At 41.7% G+C, this 25,464-nt stretch overlaps 1 protein-coding gene across 5 annotated transcripts in view; it reads left to right on the top strand.

Annotated features, from left to right (window-relative positions):
• The first annotated feature begins 2,591 nt into the window (after positions 1–2,591).
• tnpo1 (transportin 1) overlaps positions 2,592–25,464 on the top strand; it is a 156,133-nt gene continuing 133,260 nt past the window's right edge. For 4 of the 5 annotated variants that reach the window (XR_010962655.1, XM_067982735.1, XM_067982733.1 and 1 more), the window contains exon 1: positions 2,594–2,665. Coding sequence is in view for 3 of the 5 variants with exons in the window: in XM_067982735.1 (XP_067838836.1) it covers positions 2,657–2,665 (9 nt within the window). In the remaining 2 variants the exon portion in view is untranslated. Of the gene's footprint in view, positions 2,673–25,464 lie in introns of all 5 variants that reach the window. The other variant, XM_067982738.1, reaches the window with a different exon arrangement.

Raw genomic sequence — 25,464 nt, 5'->3', positions numbered from 1 at the left:
AGGAGGAAATGGATGGCAGTGAAGAGGGAAGTGCAGAAATTGGGAGCAGAGCTTAAGGTGGGAAGGGGGAGCAGCTGGGATGGTGCTTTGGGGTGGGGAAAGGAGTGTGCCAGCATTAGCCTAAAGGGGGAACTAATAGCGTTGGAGGTGGGGGGGAAGATTACCAGCTTGAATAAGAGATGCAAGATGAGAAGAGTGTCAAGTTGAATTAAGAACATAAGAACATAAGAAATTGGAGCAGGAGTAGGCCAATTGGCCCCTCGAGCCTGCTCCGCCATTCAACAAGATCATGGCTGATCTGATCCCAACCACAAATCTAAAGAACACAAGAAGTCGGAGCAGGACCCGGCCACATAGCCCCTGGGCCCTCTCCGCCACCCACAGGGCATTGACCGATCCGAACTCAGCTTCATGTCCAATTTCCTGCCCGCTCCCCATAACCCCTAATTCCCTTTACTTGAGTGGGGTGAGGGAGAATACCAGTATGAACTGGAAGGGTTGGAGAAGGAGACAATATATGTGAAAGGATGGAGAGTTAGATGGAGGGTTTAGGGTGTTTTGGGGAACTGGGGTGGGGAGTTGGATTTTGGAGGTTGACTGTTGTCATAACTTTTGGAGAAGTGATGATCTGATTAGTCTGGTGAAAATACTTTTTTTCCTTTTTGAAGATTAAAAATCTATTAATTGCAAAGTATTAAATTATTAAACTTAATCAGGATAGAAAGAAGAAACTTACATTTATATAGGAGCTTTCACAACACAAATGCTTCACAGTCAATCAAGTACTTTTGAAGTGCAATCACTGTTGTAATGTATGAAAAAGTGGCAGCCAATTTGTGCACAGCAGGATCCGATAAACAGCAGTGAGATAAATGATCAGATAATCTGTTTTATTGATTTTGTTTGAGGGATAAATATTGGCCAAGACACTGAGATAGCTCCCATGCTCTTTGTTGAATAGTGCCATGAGGGCAGATGGACCTCAGTTTAATTACTCATCTGAAACATGGCACCTCTGACAGTGTAGCAGTCCCTCAGCAATGCAGTGAAGTGTCAGCCTAAATCATGTGCTCGAGTGTCTGAAGCTTGATCCCACAACCTTCTGACTTAACAACAACAACAATTTGCATTTATATAGCATCTTTAAAGAAGTAAAACGTCCCAAAATGCTTCACAGGAGCGTTATCAAACGTAATTTGACACCGAGCCACATAAGGAGATATTAGGACAGGTGATCGAAAGCTTGGTCAAAGAGGTAGATTTTAAGGAGCGTCTTAAAGGAGAGGTCGAGAGGTGGAGAAATTTAGGGCCTCAGAGGCGAGAGTGCTACCACTGCGCCTAGCCTGACACATGATACATTATTTTGATATAAAAATTCAAATTTCTGGGGGACTTTTTAGAAATGCGCTGCCAATTTTATACCTTCAACATTTGGATTTTCCCCTTCGAGCTTTCATGTGCTGCTTATTTTTCCCCCTCCAATACAGGGGAAAGGATGTTTGGTATACCTACAAGTTAAGTTCAAAAAGCCGAGTAACTACTTGATTTTACGTCATAGGCTTATAATCAGGGCCATTCTTTTTTCTGTGACGTGGATGTGTAAGCAGGTTGACTTTTTTTCTCTTTTGTGTTTTAGGACCCCCTTTTATAAGAAGGGGGGGTTAGGGTGTGTTTTATGTGCAGCAAATCAAAAAAAAACACGTCAAATAATAATTTTATTGTATCGATCCAGGATGCACTCCAGCCCCTGCGGTGCCCATCGGTCGCGGAAAGCCTCAAGCGTACCCGCAGACACCGCGTGCTCCCTCTCTAGGGCCACCCGGAATGCTGCGGAAGAAAGGCAGACAGTTCGGAGCAACCGCCCCCACGGGCTGTGTCTAACCTGGACCTGTGGATAGCCACCTTGGACAGGCCCAGGACGACGTCCCCCGGCCTGCCCGCCCCCCTCCTCACCGGGTGGCCAAAGATCAGGAGCGTAGGACTGAAGTGCAGCCAGAACTTGAGGAGCAGCCCCCTTAGATAGCGGAGGGCCATTCTTGAATTGTCAACTTTTTGGGGACTGTGTACGTTTTTTTTAAGCTGTTGCTACTGCTTGGAATCAGTCCTCAGGATCGTCCACACCCCCAAACACTCACTCTGTAAAGTTCACTTTGCTATCACAATTCACTATGGGTATTACGGTGAGTAAAAAAAAATCACTATTTTGGGGGTCAATTTTACATTTTAGAAATTTCTGAAGAAGTTGTTGGAAAAAAAAATGAGCTACCTGCTCCAAAACAGGACGTGCGGTGGGTCTTAATCATTCCATGATTAAATCGGTCCGTCCGCAGTAACACTGCGAACCAACAACCAGATCGTGCCCAAAATATTGGTGTGTTTTTTTTCAAGTGCAGTTGGCAGGGATAAGAAATATGATCCTCAACCACTTCCCCGCAGGGTCCAAACCAATCAATTTGTCTGTTACCATAGAGATTTTTTTTAAAAGGTGACGGATGTTGTTGTCCTGGTTACCGCCTGAGCCCTCATTGACCAATCAGGTTGCTGGTTATTTGCACGTGACGTGATCTTCGTTGGGCGCCATTTCAGGGGCGGGTAGTTGTTAGTGCACTTACACCGGACACTGTGATGGTTTGGGTAGGTGTGTGCTCGCTAACCAATGCTCATTGTATGTCGTAAGTTTCTTTTTATTTATTATTATTATTATTATAATATACACACACATATGGAAGATGGTTACAATGGGCGATAAATAAAATAATAGTTTTAATAAAATGCTATCGTGGCGTTGACGGGTCATTACATCCTTTTAAAGATATCGAACCCCAAATGCGCTTTATTGAAAAAATTAGGTAAGGTCCAACACACGGTCAGCTTGAAGCGGGGCGCAACATTGAAAGGTGTGCATCTCTGTATTCGTCAGTTCCCCCCCCCCCCCCCCCGTGTATTTTAACCGGTGGATGTTTAAACGCATCGATTCTTCTTGTCCGAGAGCCCAGCATAGTCTCCAAATCCAGGAATTTGACAAGGGCCAGGAAGAGACCGTTTGGCATTTTTAGACATGGGCAGCACTGAAAATTTAGGGACGGAGATGTTGATAGAGAATGGCTCATGAGGGAGGGCGTTGCATAATCTGGCGGGTCCAGAGGATTATAGCTGACGCATTCATATCACGAGAGAAAACAAGTGTGATGGGGGGGTGGGGAAACACGAGCCAGTTTCTCTCAGACTCGGAAAGATGTCTTGGTGGAAAGCCTTTCCTCCCGTAGTGGTTAACTCCTACAGCAATAATAATTCGCTGGGGTGTGGTTTACACTTGATGCCACTTTTTGCTAAATCCATAACCAGACTTGTAGAATCCCAGGTTCCACCCTCTGAAAGAGGCTGCCAGGGATGATGTAAAATGGGCAAAACTCAATTTAAGATTGTACCAGCCAATCACAGTCAATATCACTAAGATGCTGGCAGATTAGGAGGTGTTTAGTTATCTCTACTGTGCCTAATTTAAATTAATGACCTGGACTCAGAAACTCAAGGCAAAGTAGTCAAATTTGCAGATGATGCCAAACTAGGAGGGGCAGTGGAATCTGAAGAAGCAGCTCAGAAATTACAGAATGAGTTGGACGCAATATGTAAGTGGGCACAACAGTCCAGGTGAAATTTAATACAGACTACGTGTATAGTACTGCTTATGGGAAACAAAAATGAATGACACATATACTCCACAAATGATGTTGAAATAGCTAAATGAATTTGAAAGAGATGTATGAATATTTGTAGATCTGATGCTCAACATATCCAACCAATGCAGAGCAGCAATTCACCAAGCCAATACAATGTTGTTCTACAGAGTCAAAACAGTAGTTGTAGGAAGTAGTCATCATTCAAAATACACTGGTCAAACAACATCCAGTTCTGGATACCAAAAAATAAAGGAGACATTCAAGTGCTGGAGGCAGTACAGAGAACAGCCATAAGATTGATACCTAGAGTAAAAGGCCTGAGATATGAGGAAAGAGTTTTCAGCCTCTAGGTGCTTGAGAGGTGATTTTATAGAGAGAGTTATGTAAGATGGAAAAGGTAAATCAAGAATATTACTTTAAATTAAATTGTGAGAGTAGGACAAGGGACATGGGTCAAACCAGTAAAAGACAAATGTAAATGTAAGACTGATATCAGGAAGTTTGTTGCTCCAAGTGATTATGTGGAATCATAGAATGGTTACAGCACGGAAGGAGGCCATTCAGCCCCTCAAGTCTGTGCCGGCGCTCTGCAAAAGCAATCCAGCTAGTCCCACTCCCCTGTCCTCCTCCCTAGCCCTGCATATTTTTTCCCTTCAAGTACTTATCCAATTCCCTTTTGAAAGCCATGATTGAATCTGCCTCCAACACCCCCTCAGGCAGTGCATTCCAGATCTCAACCATTTGCTGTGTTTTTTTAAAAAAAGTTTTTCCTCATGTCGCCTTTTGTTCTTTTGCCAATCACCTTAAATCTACGGTTCTTAACCCTTCTGCCAATGGGAACAGTTTCTCTCTATCTACTTTGTATAGACCCTTCATGATTTTGAATACCTCTATCAAATCTCCTCACAACCGTCTCTGTTCCAAGGAGAACAACCCCAATTTCTCCAGTCCATCCACATAACTGAAGTCCTTCATCCCTGGAACCGTTCTAGTAAATCTTTTCTGTACCCTCTCTAAGGCCTTCACATCTTTCCTAAAGTGTGGTGCCCAGAACTGGAGACAGTACTCCAGTTGTGGCCAAACCAGTGTTTTATAAAGGTTCTTCATAACTTCCTTGCTTTTGTACTCTATGCCTCTATTTATCAAGCCCAAGATCCCATATGCTTTTTTAACCGCTTTCTTAACCTGTCCTGCCACCTTCAAAGATTTGTGCACATATACCCCCAGGAGTCTCTGTTCCTGTACCTTGTTTAGAATTGTACCCTTCAGTTTATGTTGCCTCTCCTTGTTCTTCCTACCAAAATGTATTACTTTGCACTTTTCTGTGTTAAATTTCATCTGCCACATGCCTGCCCATTCCATCAGCCTGTCTGTCCTCTTGAAGTCTATCACTATCCTCCTCACTGTGCACTACACTTCCAAGTTTTGTGTCAGCTGCAAATTTTGAAGTTGTGTCCTTTACACCCAAGTCCTTAATATATATCAAGAAAAGCAATGGTCCTAGTACCGACCCCTGGGGAACACCACTGTATACCTCCCTCCAGTCAGAAAAACAAATGTTCACCACTACTCTCTGTTTCCTGTCACTTAGCCAATTTCGTATCCATGCTGCCACTGCCTCTTTTATTCCATGGGCTTCAATCTTGATGACAAGCCTGTTATGCAGCACTTTATCAAGCGCCTTTTGGAAGCCCATATACACCATGTCAACCGCATTGACCCTCTCTGTTACCTCATCAAAAAACTCAATCAAGTTAGTTAAACACGATTTGCCTTTAACAGATCTGTGCTGGCTTTCCTTTTATTAATCCACACTTATCCAAGTGACTATTAATTTTGTCCCAGATTATCATTTCTAAAAAGCTTCCCCACCACCGAAGTTAAACTGACTGGTCTGTGGTTGCCAGGTTTATCCTTACACCCTTTTTTGAACAAGGGTGTAACATTTGCAATTCTCCAGTCCTCTGGCACCACCCCTGTATCTAAGGATGTTTGGAAGATTATGGCCCGTACCTCTGCAATTTCCACCCTTACTTCCCTCAGCAACCTAGGATGCATCCCATCCGGATCAGGTGACTTATCTACTTTAAGTACAGCTAGCCTTTCTAATACCTCCTCTTTATCAATTTTTAGCCCATCCAGTGTCTCAGCTACCTCTTTTACTGTGATTGTGAATAGACTTTCAGCTAGCGTAGTGGAGGTGAAAACCTTTGAATCGTTTAAGAAACAATTAGATGACGCAATGGGTGGAATGTAGGGTCTTTCTGGATGCAAGAACTGAGATGGGCTATATGACCTTCCTTGTTGATGAGTCCTGTGATCTCCTGAATGTTGTGATGCCAAGCTGGCACTGGGATGGATCATGGATGTTGTGATTCTGTGACAGATATCTAATTCCAATTTCAAATAATTTGTAGACTGCTTCAATCATGGTTTGTGGAGGAGAAATCCACATTCTGACTGCTTTCTGTGTAACTAATTTAATTCTAATCTTTAATTCTTTGTGGTTATCTTAAAATAGTGCCCTCATTACATCTCCCTGACCAGTGGATACAATCTATTCCTATTTATCATAACTGCTTCATAAGGCTTCATTCAGGTCACCTTTTAATCTTCTTGGTTTTAACGGGGAAAGAAGTCATAACTTCTCAAGCCTGCCTCCTTCATCTCTTTAGTGGCCATATCCTTACCTTGAGTATCCTCTTACTACTAATGTGCCTATAGAAAGCCTTTTTTGTCTTAATTTTCTATATTCTTAGGCTTTCTAATCTACTGTATGTGGTCTGTGTAATTCAGCTCTGTTGCAAACACTTTTGTTTATGATCAGACTGCAAGAAGTGGCTGGAAGTTTCTTCCATTTACTGGATAATTTGCAAAAGGAAAATAATTTAAGAAATGTTAATCCTGCATATTTTTTTCTTCATGTGCAGTTTTGGATTTTTGTTTGGCTTGTTTCAAGAAATGCACAATCTTACACTTCTATCAAATTTAATCTACTTTCTGTTCCATTCCAGGTTAAAATTGCCAAATCATTCACTATAACTATGAGGAGTTCTATTCAAAGATTCAGACTGTGTTCTGAACTGCTGAGGTTTTATTCTGAAACTTTCAATGGAGTTACTGCCTTTAACTCCTTCCTTCTTACTATGTTTACACTCAGACTGTGTATGCCCATCTCTTACTGAAATTTGTTTTGGAGATGACTTTGGTTGCAGGAGATTGTGTCTTAATAACTGCATGCTTGCTCAGAAATAATTTTATAAGGAAGTATTGGAATGAGTAATTTTGAAAGTGTTTCTCTAAATCATTTGTTTGTGTGTGTATGGAGAATAATAGATATGTGGCAATAATTATGTGCAATCGTGTTTTTGTAAAGAACAGATGTCACTGCTGAGAAGGAGAGTGCTCCACTCCCAATTAGCAGATCTCCCATGACCTTGCTCAGATGATGCACTGCCATATAAGGGCAGAAGTTTTATAACAATGTAATGCCCATTAATTGGTCTGCTGATAGAGGTGTGTCCATGAAGCCCACTAATAACAGCTAAGAAAACATAGGTTTAATTGCATTGGTCAAGGAATTTTCCAAATTGGAATCTGCTCATAGGTTTCATTTAGCAGCTCAGAAACATCCAGCATTTAAAGATTGTTTTGCATCTATAGAAAAATGTGAACCATTTTAATATATTAAAAGTTAATATAGATGATGTCACCCTATATTTGCATCGTTAGCCTTTGCAGTCTCATGCAGATCAAGGTACGGTAGCAGAATGGTTATGTTACTGGACTGGTAATCCAGAGGCCTGGACTAATAATCCAGAGACATGAGTTCAAATTCTGCCACGGCAGCTGGGGAATTTAAATTCAGTTAATTAAATAAAAGTCTGGAATAAAAAGCTAGTATCAGTAATGGCGACCATGAAACTACCGGATTGTTGTAAAAACCCATCTGGTTCACTAATGTCCTTTAGGGAAGGAAACCTGTCGTCCTTACCTGGTCTGGCCTGTATGTGACTCCAGACCCACAGCAATGTGGTTGATTCTTAACTGCCCTTTGAAATAGCCGAGCAAGCCAATCAGCTGTACAATCCCGCTAGAAGGCGGCTCACCACCACCTTCTCGAGGGCAATTAGGGATGGGCAATAAATGCTGGCCTTGCCAATGATGCCCACATCTAATGAATGAATGAATAAATTAAAAAAAAATCATAGGTCCTCTGCTCCAACCACAGATGAACATCAGTGTGAAATTTTACACATGTCCTCCTTTTGGCTTCTTTCAGATTCTTATTTAGTACTGAATTAGGGGCTCATGTCCACTAGAAACATTAAGTTAAGAATGACCATATCGTGTTGCTGTTTCTCTGTTTTATATGGAAAACTGAGTTAGTTGAGGTGATTGTGTGAACTTGTTAAATTCAAATAATATTGAAAAGTAGAGTGGTAGTTGAAGGATTTAAGACCTGAAAAGAGAATAAAATCTTTGAATCATGACTTGGTAAGTTTTACAATACCCTTTCTATTATGTGAATGTTCGGGGGAAGAGGAGAAAATGAGAGTAGGGTTGTATAGTCTTTTTTTTGCCAGCAGCTGATATTTTGCTCCATTCTTGATCTGTGATGAATTTTGAATAATGGAGTCAATAGTTTGTGGACTTCCTGCCTACAAACCTCACTACTTGTCATGTTTTTTGGTCTCACTTTTCCAATTGTAAAATCCTGTGTCCATGTTTCCCATGCAGTTTTTCTTTTTTCCTTTGTTTTTGGTAAGTGTGCTACGCTGTTGACAAGGCGGTATTTTTTCCTATTCCCATTCGCCCTGAAAAAGGGGATGGTGGGCCTTTTCAAACTGCTGCAGTCTTTGTGGTGATGGTGCTCCCATAGTAGTATTGGAGAATTCTAGGATATTGACTCAGCAACAATGAAGGAACAAAATTCCTGCTAGCCTGCCCACCTCACTAAATTCTTCCATTTTGCTTCCCATTTCCCTTCTGCTTGCCCCACTGATGTTTAAATTTCTCTTGGTTCTGTACCTGATTTAGCTCATTCATTTACCTTTGCCCATTCCCATATTTTCTCTAGTATCAGACATGCCCATGCTTTCTGCCTGTTTGCTAGCCTGCTATATTTTTAAAATTTTCATCCCAGTTTAGCTTGCTGTTGCTTGCTTACTCATGTACTTCCTCCTGCTAGTCCACTCACTCAGTCATTTCTTTTCCACGTTACCTTCAACCCCACCCTGCTGTGCTTCAATTCACTGCTACACACTTGTCACTCCTACATTAACCTACGAATTCATTGATACCTGATGCTTCAATTATTTATTAAGTTATTGCTGTGCCTGCTTCTGCATTGAATAATGCTCACTTTGGGTTCTGCCAGGACCACTCAGCTCCAGACCTCATTACAGCCTTGGTCCAAACATGGACAAAAGAACTGAATTCCAGAGGTGAGGTGGGAGTGACTGCCCTTGACATCAAGGCAGCATTTGACTGAGTGTGGCACCAAGGAGCCCAAGTAAAATTGAAGTCAGTGGGAATCGGGGGAAAACTCTTCAGTGGCTTGAGTCATACCTAGCACAAAGGAAGATGGTTGTGGTTGTTGGAGGCCAATCATCTCAGCCCCAGGACATTGCTGCAGGAGTTCCTCAGGGCAGTCTCCTAGGCCCAACCATCTTCAGCTGCTTCATCAATGACCTTCCCTCCATCATAAGGTCAGAAATGGGGATGTTCGTTGATGATTGCAGTGTTCAGTTCCATTCACAACTTCTCAGATAACGAAGCAGTCTGCTCGCATGTAGCAAGACCCAGACAACATCCAGACTTGGGCTACTAAGTGGCAAGTAACATTTGCACCAGGCAATGACCATCTCCAACAAGAGAGAGTCTAACCACCTCCCCTTGACATTCAATGCCATTACCATTGCTGAATCCTCCACCATCAACATCCTGGGGGCCGCCATTGACCAGAAACTTAACTGGACCAGCCACATAAATACTGTGGCTACAAGAGCAGGTCAGAGGCTGGTTATTCTGCAGCGAGTGACTCACCTGATTGCCCAAAGTCTTTCCACCATCTACAAGGCACAAGTCAGGAGTGTGATGGAATACTCTCCACTTGCCTGGATGAGTGCAGCTCCAACAACACTCAAGAAGCTCGACACCATCCGGGACAAAGCAGCCCGCTTGATTGGCAACCCCTCCACCACCCTAAACATTCACTCCCTTCACCACCGGCACACCGTGGCTGCAGTGTATACCAACTATAGGATGCACTGCAGCAACTGGCCAAGGCTTCTTCGACAGCACCTCCCAAACCCACGATCTCTACCACCTAGAAGGACAAGGGCAGCAGGCACATGGGAACAACACCACCTGCACGTTCCCCTCCAAGTTACACACCATCCTGACTTGGAAATATATCGCTGTTCCTTCATCATCGCTGGGTCAAAATCCTGGAACTCCCTTCACCACATGGACTGCAGCGGTTCGAGAAGCTGGCTCATCACCACCTCCTCGAGGGCAATTAGGGATGGGCAATAAATGCTGGCCTTGCCAGCGACGCCCACATCCCATGAACAAATAATAAAGAAACAATTTGCTGCTATTGCTCTATAAATGTATTGATGTTCATGGTTGCTTGTGGTCTATTCATTACTCCTTGCTTACCTATACTGCGCTGGTCATCGGTAATTTTTCATTATTGTCTGTCGGTATTAATGCATGTTGTTTGTATTCCTTTTCATGCGATTTTCCTGTTGTAATTGCATAATGTCAAAAAATCTTGTTCATGTACTTCACTTTATTCATTTAATTTTTAATCTCCATGTTATTACTAGCGGCTTCTTTTCACTTTTACAGTTTATTGTTAGATTCTTTTGAAATATCAATTTTTCGCAGCACTGTACTGATCTTGACTTTCCCATTACAATAGCATAGGAGATATAATATTTTATATCTCCTGTGCTATTGCACAAAGGGATACAAGACCAAGCGTAGTCTTCAGGTGAAGCAGGGTTAGAAGGCAAGTGGTAATGGACCAGGGCACGCAGACATAATTCAGTCCTCATTTTTGGGTCATACATTCTGCCTTTATTTCTATATAATATTGGATGTCATGGTGTTTATAGCTAAATAACAAAACTTGGGGCAATTTGGGAAGCAGAGATGTAAATAGTTGGTTACATCATAGGAGATTTTTTGCAGTACAGTTTTTGCAGTGCAGTACAGACCACTGAGACCCAGGTGAAGGGTGTAATTACAACCTAACTAGTTTACATAGACAGTTTGCATTATAAGTGTGGACACCGGAACCTATAATGGAAAAAGTTGACAAGAAGTGCACATACAAGTAAGATTTTTAATATATTACTCGTCGATCTCCCATGGTGTTGCACATAAGTTAGAACCAAGTGTAGCTTTCAGGTACCACTTGTCACATCCTGCCAGTCAGAATATATTCCCTTTATCCCTGCTCTCTGTCTACTGCCTCCCAACCAATTTCCAACATGTCACAAGGTTACCTGCCATTACGTGTGCTTTCATTTTTGCTAATCTTTTTGTGCAGAACCTTATCAAATGCCTTCTGGAAGCCCATAGAGACAATATATATAGGCACTACCCTATCCACTCTGCTAGTGGCCGACACAAAAAATTCAGCTAGATTAGTCAGACATAAGCTACCCTTCTCAAACCTTGCTGAATCTCTTTAATCAGCTCATATTTGTCCAAGTGCTCAGTCACTCTGTCTGATGATAGAATCCAGTAACTTCCCCATAACTGACGTCAAACTGACGGGTCTGTAGTTACCTGGTTTCTCCCTCCTTAAGTAATGAATGACATTTGCAATTTTCCAATCCAAATGCCTCATTTCTGAATCTAGAGAGCATCTGCAATTTTCTCACCTATTTCTTTTAATACTAATGTTTAACAAATTTGAGTGTTTTTTAAAGAAATTACTGGTTTGATTTGCATAGATAAAGGGAAAGTACATGCTGTAATATATATGGATTTTCAGTAGACTCAATGAGGCATAAGCTAGCTTACAGCTTAGTTCTGGTTCTGATCATGTCAAAGTCTGACTGCTTGGCAACACCATTCTGTTGTAGAAAATGGACTTTGGCATGGAGTAAGCCATATGTTATCCAGTACACTGGATAACATGTTTTGGATGGAAGCATCCAAATAAGATGGATGTAGACAAGTTACTGGTGATGAAATGTAGGGCAAAGCCTTAAATATGGTATAAACTCAGAGAAACTGGTGTCTTGGCAACAGCTGGTGAGCTGCTATGTGACTTCTTCAGAAGATGCAATGCGAGGTCATGATAAACAGTTAACTTTCAAATCTGATAACTTTTCAGATAATATGGTTTTCAAAATCTCTCATCTCTGTAGGGAAGCGGCATATTTCCCCACACACTTGCATGAACACTACATGTGGGCCAAAAGGAGCTTTTTAATCTTTTCCAGTTTGGGTTCTGGCAAGACAAGCAACATCCCACCTAAATGCCAGGAATTGTATAGACTACAAGTTCCTTTTTACTTTTGTAAAGAGAAATCCTGACACGTTGCTAGATTTGTCCAGTTTGTATTATTTGTATTATGTGGTCGTAATGATTTTTTTTTTTGTCATTGCAGTGAAGCTTAGATCTTGGAGTATCTGCTATACGTTGCGTGGCTGCTATGGGATTGTTCTAGCTCTATTTGTGAAGGACAATTTGTTTTCCTTAGTTAGTTAATACACGTGGATGTCACTAATTCTAGTGAAGGCTACCATGATACCTTGAAGGGGGTTGCGGACGCTTATTTTTTAAATTTTTCTCCTTTTTGCATTGTATCCCATGCCCTGGTGGGAAGGCTGGTGGACTATCTGCCTCCAGAGCCCTTTGTCATTGGTGCTATATATATACAGGCTGATAGGATTTATGATCGCGAAACAGAGTGTGATTTGGCACCTGCCATTTGTTCCATGTCTGCCATCATAACTTCCTGGAGAATGATGGGTGCAAACTATACCCTAGTTTTTTTGAGCTTTAAGAACATTTTGTTTTTTTTCTTAAATATGGCTGAAATTACATTGAGTCTAAAGCACAGAAACAGGCCATTCGGCCCAACTGGTCCACACCGGCGTTCATGCTCCACACGAGTCTCCTTCCTCCCCAATTCATCTAATCCTTATTAGCATACCCTTCTATTCCTTTCTCTTGTGCTTATCTAGCTTCCCCTTAAATGCATCTGTGCTGCTTGCCTCAACTACTCCTTGTGGTAGCGTGTTCCACATTCTTTGGGTGAAGAAATTTCTCCTGAATTCCCTATTGGAGTTATTGGTGACTATCTTACATTGATGACCTCTAGTTTTGGACTCCTCCACAAGTGGAAACATTTTCTCTGTCTATCTTATCAAACCCTTTCATTATTTTAAAGACATCTACCAGGGCACCCCTCAGCCTTCTCTTTTTTTTTAAAAGAGAAAAGAGCCCCAGCATGTTCAGTCTTTCCTAATCATAGGCTGGTTACAGCACAGAAGGGGGCCACTCGGCCTATTGAGTTTCTCAGCATTTAAAAAATATTCTGTTTTTCTATTCTTCCCACCAAAGTGAATAACCTCACATTTTCCCACATTATACTCCATCTACCATCTTCTTGCCCACTCACTTAACCTGTCTATATCCTTTTGCAGACTCTGTGTCCTCCTCACAGCTTACTTTCCCACCTAGCTTTGTATCGTCTTCTCTGCTCTAAGGAGAACTACCCCAGCTTCTCCAGTCTATCCACATCCCTGGAACCATTCGAGTAAACCTTATCTGCACCCTGTCTAAGGCCTTCACATGCTTCCTAAAGTGCAGTGTCCAGAATTGGACACAGCACTCCAGCTGTGGCTGAACCAGTGTTTTATAAAGGTTCAATATAACTTCCTTGCTTTTGTACTCTATGCCTCTCTTTATAAAGCCCAGGATGCTGTATGCTTTTTTAACCACTTTCTCAACCTGTCCTGCCACCTTCAAGATTTGTGCACATATACCCCAAGGTCTCTCTGTTCCTGCACCCTGTTTAGATTTGTACCATTTAGTTTACATTGCCTCGTTCTTCCTGCTAACATGTATCACTTTGCACTTTTGTTAAATTTCATTTGCCATGTGTCTGCCCATTCCACCAGTCTATGTCCTCTTGAAGTCTAGCTCTATTCTCTTCACTGATTACTGCACTTCCAAGTTTTGTCATCTGCAGATTTTGAAACTGTGCCCTGTACACCCAAGTCCAAGCCATTAATATATATTTTTTTAAAAAGTGGTCCTGGTTTCGATCCCTGGGGAACACCACTGTAAACCTTCCTCCAGTCCAAAAAACAACCGTTCACTGCTACCCTCTGTTTCCTGTCTCTTAGCCAATTTTGTATCCATGCTGCCACAACCCTTTTATTCCATGGGCTTCAATTTTGTTGACAAGCCTATTATGTGGCACTTTATCAAACGCCTTTTGAAAGTCCATAACACAACATCAATCGCATTGCCCTCATCGACCCTCTCTGTTACCTCATCAAAAAACTCAATCAAGATAGTTAAACACTATTTGCCTTCTAACAAATCTGTGCTGGCTTTCCGGCATAAGTATGATAAGTATATCCCCTCAGTTTTGGTATCAGTGCATTATGTGGGGTGCCAACAGGGTATAGAGAATGGAGGTTAACTGACTGGGTTGGGATTCTCAACTAGAGCAAGATCAAGCAAGACACTCGTAATTCGCCATGTCCCAAAATCCTCGTGCACTGGACAACTGCATATGGGAGTCTCCGTGTTCTTGTGTTTCCGTGTGCTTTGATGGCATTTACAAACTCTGTGCTCCCTTCTTCCCTCACCTTGTGCACACTCAGTCCCAGTGCTTTACCTGCCACCTTGCACTAAGTACTTCATTTTGTGTTCTGTCTAATGATCCCTTCACATTATACTGCTGCACACTACTGTTGCATCTAAAATGGTCGTTTTTGAGATACTTGAAATAGAACAATGTAGGTGCATGCCCAATGATGGTACCCTTTTAAACTCTTCTTCCTTGTAGCAACATTCTCTATGCACAGGAAGTGAGGAAAGGATGAGGTTTACAAACAGCAAATACTGGCGTGCTGTGAATGCCCAGTCTTGCTGTCAACCTTAAAAAACTTTATTCTGTGGTGTTACAGTGGGTCTGTTACAAAGGGGGCTCTGGAGAGTGGCAGTCAGGGAGGATATCACCAGTGAAAGGGGTATATCAAGTCTGAACCCATTCCTGTGTTCCTCCAGTGTCCAGTAGGGGTCAATGAATAGTGATCAAGAGTGGGAACACTGACCAATTTTCCCCACCTTAACCCAAGATTGCTGAGGGCAGTTGTAGCATCCCTGCTGTTGCGCTGGCTGAGGTGAGCCAACTTCACATTAATCTGGACATTGAACCTGGAACCTTCCTGATTTGTATGGCTCAGCTACTCGTAGAATAAATGCTGAACTAGTGGAGCAGCCAGATAGCAACTTATAGTTCTATTTAAATTCTTCATGTTTAACCCTAATGCACACTAACTCTTAATACAAAAAAGCATCGATAGTATGATTTGAAAAGTTGAACTTTCACATTTAGAACATTACTCATTCAGTAACCCCTTCACCACAGTTTTGAATGCTGCATTGAGATGCCATGTAATCTGTACATGGCATTCATATTTCAATGGTGGCTTCACTGAATTAACAAATTATGGAAGGGGGTTTGTCGTGCAAGCAGCGTATTTTAATTGGAAGAGTTAAAATGTTTCTGAATAGTACTTGTGCTTTCTGACTTGATGAGGGTTAAATATTGATTTTATTTATGCATAGTAGTTGAAAGTTAATTCAAGCATGTATTTAAAAAAAAATATCTAGCCATAAAGCTAAAAATAAAATCCTGCTATGTCCATGACTTGATAAGTTGTATTTGGGGCTGAGATGGTCCTGTGAATTTAATTAAACCCTGTACAAATTCAGGCCTGCCATAGCTACCTTTGCTGATTCAGTAGTGTCAGTTGCTCCTGTGAGCAGTCTGAGCATCTTACCTTTATGGGAGTTGGCTTACGCTGCCCTTTATCAATATGTATGATAGGGATCTAACAATCATACCACCTTGTGACCCATAGTATATACTGGAATGAGTTAATATTAGGTGAGGCAAAGTTTGAATTGTCAAGTTGCTTTATTCCAAAATTAGGTGAAAGTACAGAGCAAAGATGAGGATAAGGATTTTAATTCAACATTCTGGAGAGCTGATATAGGTCAGTGAAGATCGGGGTGATGGACGAGTGGGAATTTTTGCAGGATGGATAGGAGTGGCTACGTTTATGACAAGTTAGAGTTTATGGAGGGTGGTGGATAAGAGGTAGCCAAGGAGCATATTAGAAAAATCAAGTCTAGGGATGAGAAAAGCATGGATAAGGGTTTTTATGGGAGTGAGGTAGGGTTGGAGATGTGTGTGATGTGAGGTTTGAAGCTCAGCTCCAGGTCGAGCAGGCTTTGCATGGCATTATTAAGTCTGGTCAAGAATTGGGTGCAGAGGGGATCAAGTAAGCAGGAAGTGGATCTCGTGGAAGAGATTAGTTTATAGAGGGCAGGGAAGATAGGAGTGAAACTGCAACATGGTGAGTTGGGGCCTCATGGTCAGGAGCCAGGGGAGAGGAGGAGAGATGGCTACACAGGCAGTCGCACAGATGGTCTCCGTAATGCAGTAATTGTGGGGGACTTTAATCTTCATATAGACTGGGCAAATCAAATTGGAAGCCATAGTTTGGAGGACGAGTTTGGCAGGAAAAATCAGAGAGCAAGTTATTATCTTAATGGCGAGAAACCGGAAAGTACTGCAGTACAAAGGGATCTGGGGGTCCTAGTGCAAGAAAATCAAAAAGTTAGTATGCAGGTGCAGCAGGTGATCAAGAAGGCCAACGGAATGTTGGCTTTTATTGCTAGGGGGATAGAATATAAAAACAGGGAGGTATTGCTGCAGTTATATACGGTATTGGTGAGACCGCACCTGGAATACTGCATACAGTTTTGGTGTCCATACTTAAGAAAAGACATACTTACTCTCGAGGCAGTACAAAGAAGGTTCACTCGGTTAATCCCGGCGATGAGGGGGCGGACATATGAGGAGAGGTTGAGTAGATTGGGACTCTACTCATTGGAGTTCAGAAGAATGAGAGGCGATCTTATTGAAACATATAAGATTGTGAAGGGGCTTGATCGGGTGGATGCGGTGAGGATGTTCCCAAGGATGGGTGAAACTAGAACTAGGGGGCATAATCTTAGAATAAGTGGCTGCTCTTTCAAAACTGAGATGAGGAGAAACTTCTTCACTCAGATGGTAGTAGGTCTGTGTAATTTGCTGCCCCAGGAAGCTGTGGAAGCTACATCATTAAATAAATTTAAAACAGAAATAGACAGTTTCCTAGAAGTAAAGGGAATTAGAGGTTACGGGGAGCGGGCAGGAAATTGGACATCAATTTAGATTTGAGGTTAGGATCAGATCAGCCATGATCTTATTAAATGGCGGAGCAGGCTCGAAGGGCCGATTGGCCTACTCCTGCTCCTATTTCTTATGTTCTTATGAGTTCATGGAATGTATTGGAGACGGTTTCCTAGAGCAATACGTCATGGAACTAACCAGAGAACAGGCTATTTTAGATCTTGTATTATGTAATGATACATGGTTAATTAGTAATCTCACAGTAAGGGATCCTCTGGGGAAGAGTGATCAGAATATGATAGTATTTCACATTGAGTTTGAGAGTGACGTACTTAAGTCAGAAACTAGAGTCTTAAACTTAATTAAAGCCAATTACATAGGAATGAGGGGCGAGTTGGCTAAGATTGATTGGGAAATTAGATTAAAGGTATGACAGTTGAAAAACAATGGCAAACATATAAAGAAATATTTAAATATTCTCAACAAATATATATTCTATTGAGAAATAAAAACTCCACGGGAAAAGTGATCTACCCATGGCTAACTAAAGATAGTATTAGATTAAAAGAAGAGGCCTATAACGTTGCCAAGAGTAGTAAGCCTGAAGATTGGGAGTGTTTTAGAAACCAGCAAAGGATGACCAAAAATTGATGATGATAAGGGAGAAAATAGAATATGAAAGTAAACTAGCAAGAAATATAAAAACAGATTGTAAGAGCTTCTACAAGTATGTAAAAAAGAAGAGAGTAGCAAAAGTAAACGGTCCCTTAGAGGCTGAGACTGGAGAAATTATAATAGGGAAACAGGAAATGGCAGATTTGTTAAACAAATATTTTGTATCTGTCTTCACAGTAGATGACACCAGAAATAGTGGGGAACCATGGGGCTAATGAGAGTGAAGAACTTAAGGTAATTAATATCAGTAGAGAAAAAGTACTTGAGAAACTAATGGGACTAAAAGCTAATAAATCCCCAGGACCTGATGGCCTACATCCGAGGGTTCTAAAAGAGGTGGCTGCAGAGGTGGTGGATGCATTGGTTATGATCTTCCAAAATTCCCTAGATTCTAGAACAGTCCCAGTGGCTTGGAAGGTAGCAAATGTGACTCTGCTATTCAAGAAAGGAGGGAGAGAGAAAACAGGGAACTACAGGTCAGTTAAGAACGTGGTAACAGGGCACTTAGAAAATCATATGATTGGGTAGAGTCAACATGGTTTTACGAAAGGGAAATCATGTTAGATAAACTTTAGTTTTTTGAGGATGTAACTAGCAGGGTAGATAAAGGGAACCAGTGGATGTCATATATTTGGATTTTCAAAAGGCATTTAATAAGGTGCCACATAAAAGGTTATTACACAAGGTAAGGGCTCATGGGGGTTGGGGGCAACATATTAGCATGGATAGAGGATTGGTTAACAGACAGAAAATAAAGTAGGGATAAACTGGTCATTTTCAGGTTGTCAGGCTGTATCTAATAGGATGCCGCAAGGATCGGTGCTTGGACCCCAGCTCTTTACAATCTATATTAATGACTTTGATGAAGGGACCGAGAGTAATGTATCCAAGTTTGCTGACGACACAAAGCTAGGTGGGAAATTAAACGTGAGGAGGACAGAGTCTGCAAAGGGATGTAGTTAAGTGAGTGGGCAAGAAAGTGGCAGATGGAGTATAATATGAGGTTATTCACTTTGGTAGGAAGAATAGAAAAAACAGAATATATTTTAAATTGTGAGAAAGTATTAAATGTTGGTGTTCAGAGAGACTTGGGGCCCTCATACAAGAAACACAAAACGTTAGCATGCAGCTACAGCAAGCAATTAGGAAAGCAAATGGCATGTTGACCTTTATTACAAGGAGTACAAGAGTAAGGAAGTCTTACAACAATTCTACAGGGCTTTAGTGAGACCTCACCTGGAGTACTGCATACAGTTTTGGTTTCCTTATCTAAGGAAGGATGTACTTGCCTTAGAGGCGGTGCAACGAACATTCACTAGATTGATTCCTGGGATGAGAGGGTTGTCCTATGAGGAGAGGTTGAGTAGAATGGGCCTATATGCTCTGGAGTAGAAGAATGAGAGTTGATCTCATTGAAACATATAAGATTCTGAGGGGGTTTCACATGGTAAATGCTGAAAAGCTGTTTCCCATAGCTGGAGACTCTAGAACTGGACGGCACAGTCTCAGGATAAGGGGTCAGCCATTTAAGACTGAGATGAGGAATTTCTTCACTGAGGGTTGTGAATCTTTGGAATTCTCTACCCCAAAGGGCTGTGGATGCTGAGTCGTTGAATATATTCAAGGCTGAAATAGATAGATTTTTGGACTCGAGGGGAATCAAGGGATATGGGGATCGGGCAGGAAAGTAGAGTTGAGGTCGAAGATCAGCCATGATCTGCTTGAATGGCCGTATGGCCAATTCCTACTATTTCTTATGTTCTTATGTAATAGAGATGAAGAAATCCATGAGCTCTTTGCATTTAGTGTTGGAGATGAGGGTGAGATAAAGTGGTTTGAAAACATCGCTTGTCATGAACAAAATAAGCTCTGGATTGTCCTTGTATTCCAGGATAATCTTGGAGTAATTGGAAAATTTAGCTGAGGAGAGGGAGGCATGGTAGTGCTCAACTTGGCCAACCTGGCTTTGACAACGAATGACTATATTAGTTGTGCGCCAGGTGCACTCGGTTTGTGGCCCTTGGTCTTAAAGGAGTGAAGATGGGAACTTGTAAAGTAACTTCTACCTATAGCAGTATGTCACAAGGCATTCAAATCAAAGTTGTTGGGGTTTCTGGCACAAAATGTTAAGAATATTGAATAATGGTACGAAATAACCATAACTTGTAGCGACAGCATTTAGCGTGGTAACAGTTTTTGCATCAGAAAAAGAATACTTGACATTTTCTATCATGAATGAAAGGTTGTTTTATTCTATAGGAGAGTAAAATTCTTGGAATTTTGGTCAGTGTTTAAATTTTAGATAGGTGTTTCATCTGACAAGTGGCCAGTCACTGATTTATGTACACTATAATGGACCTAGTGCTTCCAAACTGTCTGGCTTCAAAAATGTTTTAAAATTTTTTCATGGGATGTGGGAGTCACTGGCAAGGCCAGCATTTATTGCCCAACCCTAATTTCCCTCGAGAAGGTGGTGGTGAGCCGCTGCCTTGACCCGCTGCAGTCCGTGTGGTGAAGGTTCTCCCACCATGCTGTTAGGTAGGGAGTTCCAGGATTTTGACCCAGCAACGATGAAGGAACGGCGATATATTTCCAAGTCGGGATGGTGTGTGACTTGGAGGGGAACGTGCAGGTGGTGGTGTTCCCATGTGCCTGCTACCCTTGTCCTTCCAGATGGTAGAGGTCACGGGTTTGGGAGGTGCTGTGGAAGAAGCCGTGGCGAGTTGTTGCAGTGCATCTTATAGATGGTACACATTGCAACCACGGTGCGCCGGTGGTGAAGGGAGTGAATGTTTAGGATGGTCGATGGGGTGCCAATCAAGCGAGCTGCTTTGTCCTGGATGGTGTCGAGCTTCTAGAGTGTTGTTGGAGCTGCACTCATCCAGGTAAGTGGAGAGTATTCCATCACACTCCTGAGTTGTAGATGGTGGAAAGGCTTTGGGGAGTCAAGAGGTAAATCACTCGCCGCAGAATACCCAGCCCCTGACCTGCTCTTGTAGCCACAGTATTTATGTGGCTGGTCCAGTTAAGTTTCTGGACATTGGTGACCCCCAAGATGTTGGTGGGGGATTTGGCGATGGTAATGCTGTTGAATGTCAAGGGGAGGTGGTTGGACTCTCTCTTGTTGGAGATGGTCATTGCCTGGCACTTGTCTGGCGTGAATGTTACTTGCCACATATCAGCCTAAGTCTGGATGTTGTCCAGTCTTGCTGCATGCGGGCTCGGACTGCTCCATTATCTGAGGGGTTGCAAATGGAACCGAACACTGTGCAATCATCAGCAAACATCCTCATTTCTGACCTTATGATGGAGGGAAGGTCATTGATGAAGCAGCTGAAGATGGTTGGGCCTAGGACACTGCCCTGAGGAACTCCTGCAGCAATGTCCTGGGGCTGAGATGATTGGCCTCCAACAACTACTACCATCTTCCTTTGTGCTAGGTATGACTCCAGCCACTGGAGAGTTTTCCCCCTGATTCCCATTGACTTCAATTTTACTAGGACTCCTTGGTGCCACACTCGGTCAGTTGTCAGGGTACAATAAGTGGAGAGGTACCTGGAACAATTTGAATGTTCTGTTTCTTTTGATATGCTTTTTTCTCCTTTTGCCTGTACCTATACTGGAGGTGCTTACCTCTATATTTAAAGTGCTTTTTCTCATCTTTGTCATGCACCAGAACTGTGACACTAATGCTTCACAGTTCTTGAATGCAGGAAGAGTTATGAAGATACTGAATTCAATGGTAACTCCAAATTAGTTTAATAAAGGTTTATACTAGGCTCTTAGTTCCTTCAGAACAACAAAATAATTCCCTTGTACTTCCTGTAAGTCAAACAACCAGATTCTGCAGTGATCGCATCACAATCTTGTCCTACTCTTTAATCAATGCGATTTCAGCACTGTTTATTTTTAAATGTCATTACCAGGCTTCACATGTTCGAGATTATAAAGTGGATTCTGAAAACAAATTCGACTTGGCAGAAGGTGTGTATAGAATTGTAATGTAATGTGTCCAGATGACACCCGCTCCCTCCCATCCCCATAAACTATTTATTTTGCTTGTCATGTGAACCTTGTGTAAATTAGAGTTGAACTATTTGCTCTCAGCAATCCATAATTCTATTGGTAGAATTACCTGTAACCTTGTCATTATTATTTTTTGGTAGTAATTGTTGCAAACAAGGCCAGTAACTTAATTGAGAGACCAAACTTCCCCCAGCAAAGGGAGATAAATAATTAAAAGATTACAGATTTCTATTGAAGGGTTGGAAGGTTGAACTTAATTAAAATGAAGTCAATATATGCAAATAAAGCATTTCCCAGTGTCTTCATCAAAGGCTGTAAAGTTCCTCTACACAACTTCAGGATAGCATTCCTTACTGCACCAATGTTTTTCTATTTCACACACCATCCAGCCTTGTGGCCTTTAAGTGATCGTTCCAGTTTACTACTGAATTATGTGCAGTGGACTCATGCCAATGACTAAATGGGCTGGGACTGTCCAAAATTCATATCCCTTAGAACCTTTGTAGTCATCAAAGAGGAGGGTTTTCATCCATCAGTCTGGCTGGTTAGAATTCATACACTGAGGAGCGTGTTCTAAGCCAGTATCATCCCTCCCTTTCCTCCAGAAGTTGTAATTTCTATCTTTAAATACATATGTGAGAAATTTAGGCTGAAGTGTCAACGTGTGGGAGCTTCTTTTTGCAAGTACTCCCTTTTGATTATACTATTATTACATGGACAATTCTTGTGAAATGAATTATTTAAATCTGTCGCGAATACTGTTTGTATTCTAGGATTTTTACGATTTTGAGGATGTTGATTCAACAGCCACTTAACTGAGCATCTGCTGATGAGAGGCTTCATTGTAGTAAAAACAGAAAATGCTGGAAACACTCAGCAGGTCAGGCAGCATCTGTGGAGAGAAGAAGGTAGGATAAACGTTTTAGATCCATGACCTTTCGCCAGGTCATGGACCTGAACTGTTAACCCAACCTTCCTCTCTCCACAGATGCTGCTTGACCGGCTGAGCGTTTCCAGCATTTTCTGTTTTTATTTCAGATTTCCAGCATCTGCAGTATTTTGCTTTTTGCCCCATCGTGGTGTTGAGGTGTCTAGTCAGCAAGTTACATGACGTCTGATAAAGTATAGCTGTTGATTTGAGTGCTAGGTTAGACTATCACTTACTAAAGTGCTCCTCTGAATTACTCTTGTGTGTATTAGGAGTGTAGCAGTAGTTGAGTAATCTGTAACATTCTTTTCTGGGAGTGAATTTTATAGTAAAGCCACCCAAAATATAGCAGAAATATTACATGATCTCAATGAATCTGTACCTGGTTTACAATACAGTTCTCTAGCATAGTGTCCCAACATCTGGCAAAATGGTAGTCCTGTTTTTCTTTCCAGTGCATGTGGCATTAGTGGCCTAGTTTGAGGTTTGCAAATTCACTTCAGTTCAAATTGAACAGTTTCCAAAATGTTCTTTATAAAAGATGCAAGTTTTCCAGGTTCTTTTATCTATAGTTGTTGAAATAAAGTAATCCATAAAATAAATTTCAGGCTGACTATGTGAATAGGGCTTGTGCATTGATACATCAAAGTTATTTGCAAGTTGCTTTCTTATGACTCTTTAGAGGCATCATGTACAGAATTACAGATGATTGGGAGTGAGCAATAAGGTCCTGATATCTCAAATCCTGAGTGGAGCTTGAGTGGTTTATTGATTCTATAAATTACATTTATAGTCTTGTACCAATGGTACAGGAGATTGAGAGATTCTTGTAGTTGATCAACATGTTTTAGTGTCGCATGATATACAGGAGGATAGAATGTGTACAATAATAACTTGCAGTCCTGATGACAAACATTCTAGTTTTGCATATTTCAATACAACGGAGACTAAAATACTGTCTCCACGAACTGAATTTAAAATTATTATTTTTAGTTGGTTATCTGACCGTTGCGCTGATGGCCACCAAAGTAACAATTAAAAGGATATTAAATTGTGACACAGCCTCAAGATACATGACATCTGTGAATGGTTCTAAAGTAATACTTTTTTTGTAGAGAGGTGCATTTCTGAGGGATCTACTGTATATAATGGGATTATTAGGTGGTTTTGAAGCAGAATCCGAAGCCCATTAAATGTCCAGAACAGTGAATACCCTGGAGTGATCTTGAGATGCAGGTGTATATGTATAGAATCATAGAAAGGTTACAGCACGGAAGGAGGCCATTCGGCCCAACGAGTCCGCACTGGCTCAATGCAAGAGCAATCTAGTTAGTCCCACTCCCCCACCCTATCCCCGTAGCCCTGCAAGTTTTTTTTCAAGCACTTATCCAGTTCCCTTTTGGAGGCCATGATTGAATCTGCCTCCAACAATCTCCTTGGGCAATGCATTCCAGATCCTAACCACTCGCTGTGTTTAAAAAAAAGTTTTTCCTCATGTCACCTTTAGTTCTTTTGCCAATCACCTTAAATCTATGTCCTCTGGTTCTTGACCCTTCTGCCAATGGGAACAGTTTCTCTTGATCTACTCTGTCTAGACCCTTCATGATTTTGAATATCTCTATCAAATCTCCTCACAACTGTCTCTGTTCCAAGGAGAACAACCCCAGCTTCTCCAGTCTATCCACGTAACTAAATTCCCTCATCCCTGGAATCATTCTAGTAAATCTCCTCTTCTGCACCCTTTTCAAGGCCTTCACATCTTTCCTAAAGTGCAGTGCCCAGAACTGGACACAATACTCCAGTTGTGGCCGAACCAGTGTTTTATAAAGGTTCATCATGACTTCCATACTTTTCTACTCTAGCCTTTATTAATAAAGCCCAGGAACCCATATGCTTTTTAACCGCTTTCTCAACCTGCCCTGTCACCTTCAAGGATTTGTGCACATATACCCCCAGATATCTCTCTTCCTGTACTCCTTTTAGAGTTGTGTCCTCTAGTTTATATTGCCTCTCCTCATTCTTCCAACCGAAATGTATCACTTCGCATTTTTCTGCGTTAAATTTAATCGGCCACGTGTCTGCCCGTTCCACCAACCTGTCTATATCCTCTTGAAGTCTATCACTATCCTCCCCACTGTTTATTACCCTTCCAAGTTTTGTCATCTGCAAATTTTGAAATTGTGCCCTGTACACCCACATCCAAGTCATCAATATATATCATGAAAAGCAGTGGTCCCAGCACTGACCCCTGGGGAACACCACTATACACCTCCCTCCGGTCCGAAAAACAGCCTTTTACCACTACTCTGTTTTCTGTTCCTTAGCCAATTCTGTATCCATGTTGCTACTGCCCCCTTTATTCCATGGGCTGCAATCTTGATGATAAGCTTACTGTGCGGCACTTTATCAAACGTCTTTTTGAAAGCCCATATACACCACATCAACTATATTGCCCTCATCTACCCTCTCTGTTACCTCATCAAAAAACTCTTATCAGATTAGTTAAATACAATTTGCCTTTGACAAATCCATGCCGGCTTTCCCTAATCCATCCACACTCATCCAAGTGACTGTTAATTCTGTCCCAGATTATTGTTTCTAAAAGTTCCCCCACCACTGAAGTTAAACTGACTAGCCTATAGTTGCTGGGTTTATCCTTTCACCCTTTTTTGAACAAGGGTGTAACATTTGCAATTCTCCA

This window comes from Heptranchias perlo, chromosome 4 (assembly GCF_035084215.1).
Source record: "Heptranchias perlo isolate sHepPer1 chromosome 4, sHepPer1.hap1, whole genome shotgun sequence".
In the NCBI taxonomy this organism is placed as follows: Eukaryota; Metazoa; Chordata; class Chondrichthyes; order Hexanchiformes; family Hexanchidae; genus Heptranchias; species Heptranchias perlo.
The sequence above is the reverse complement of the archived record's forward strand: the minus strand, read 5'-3'. Positions and strand labels throughout refer to the sequence as shown.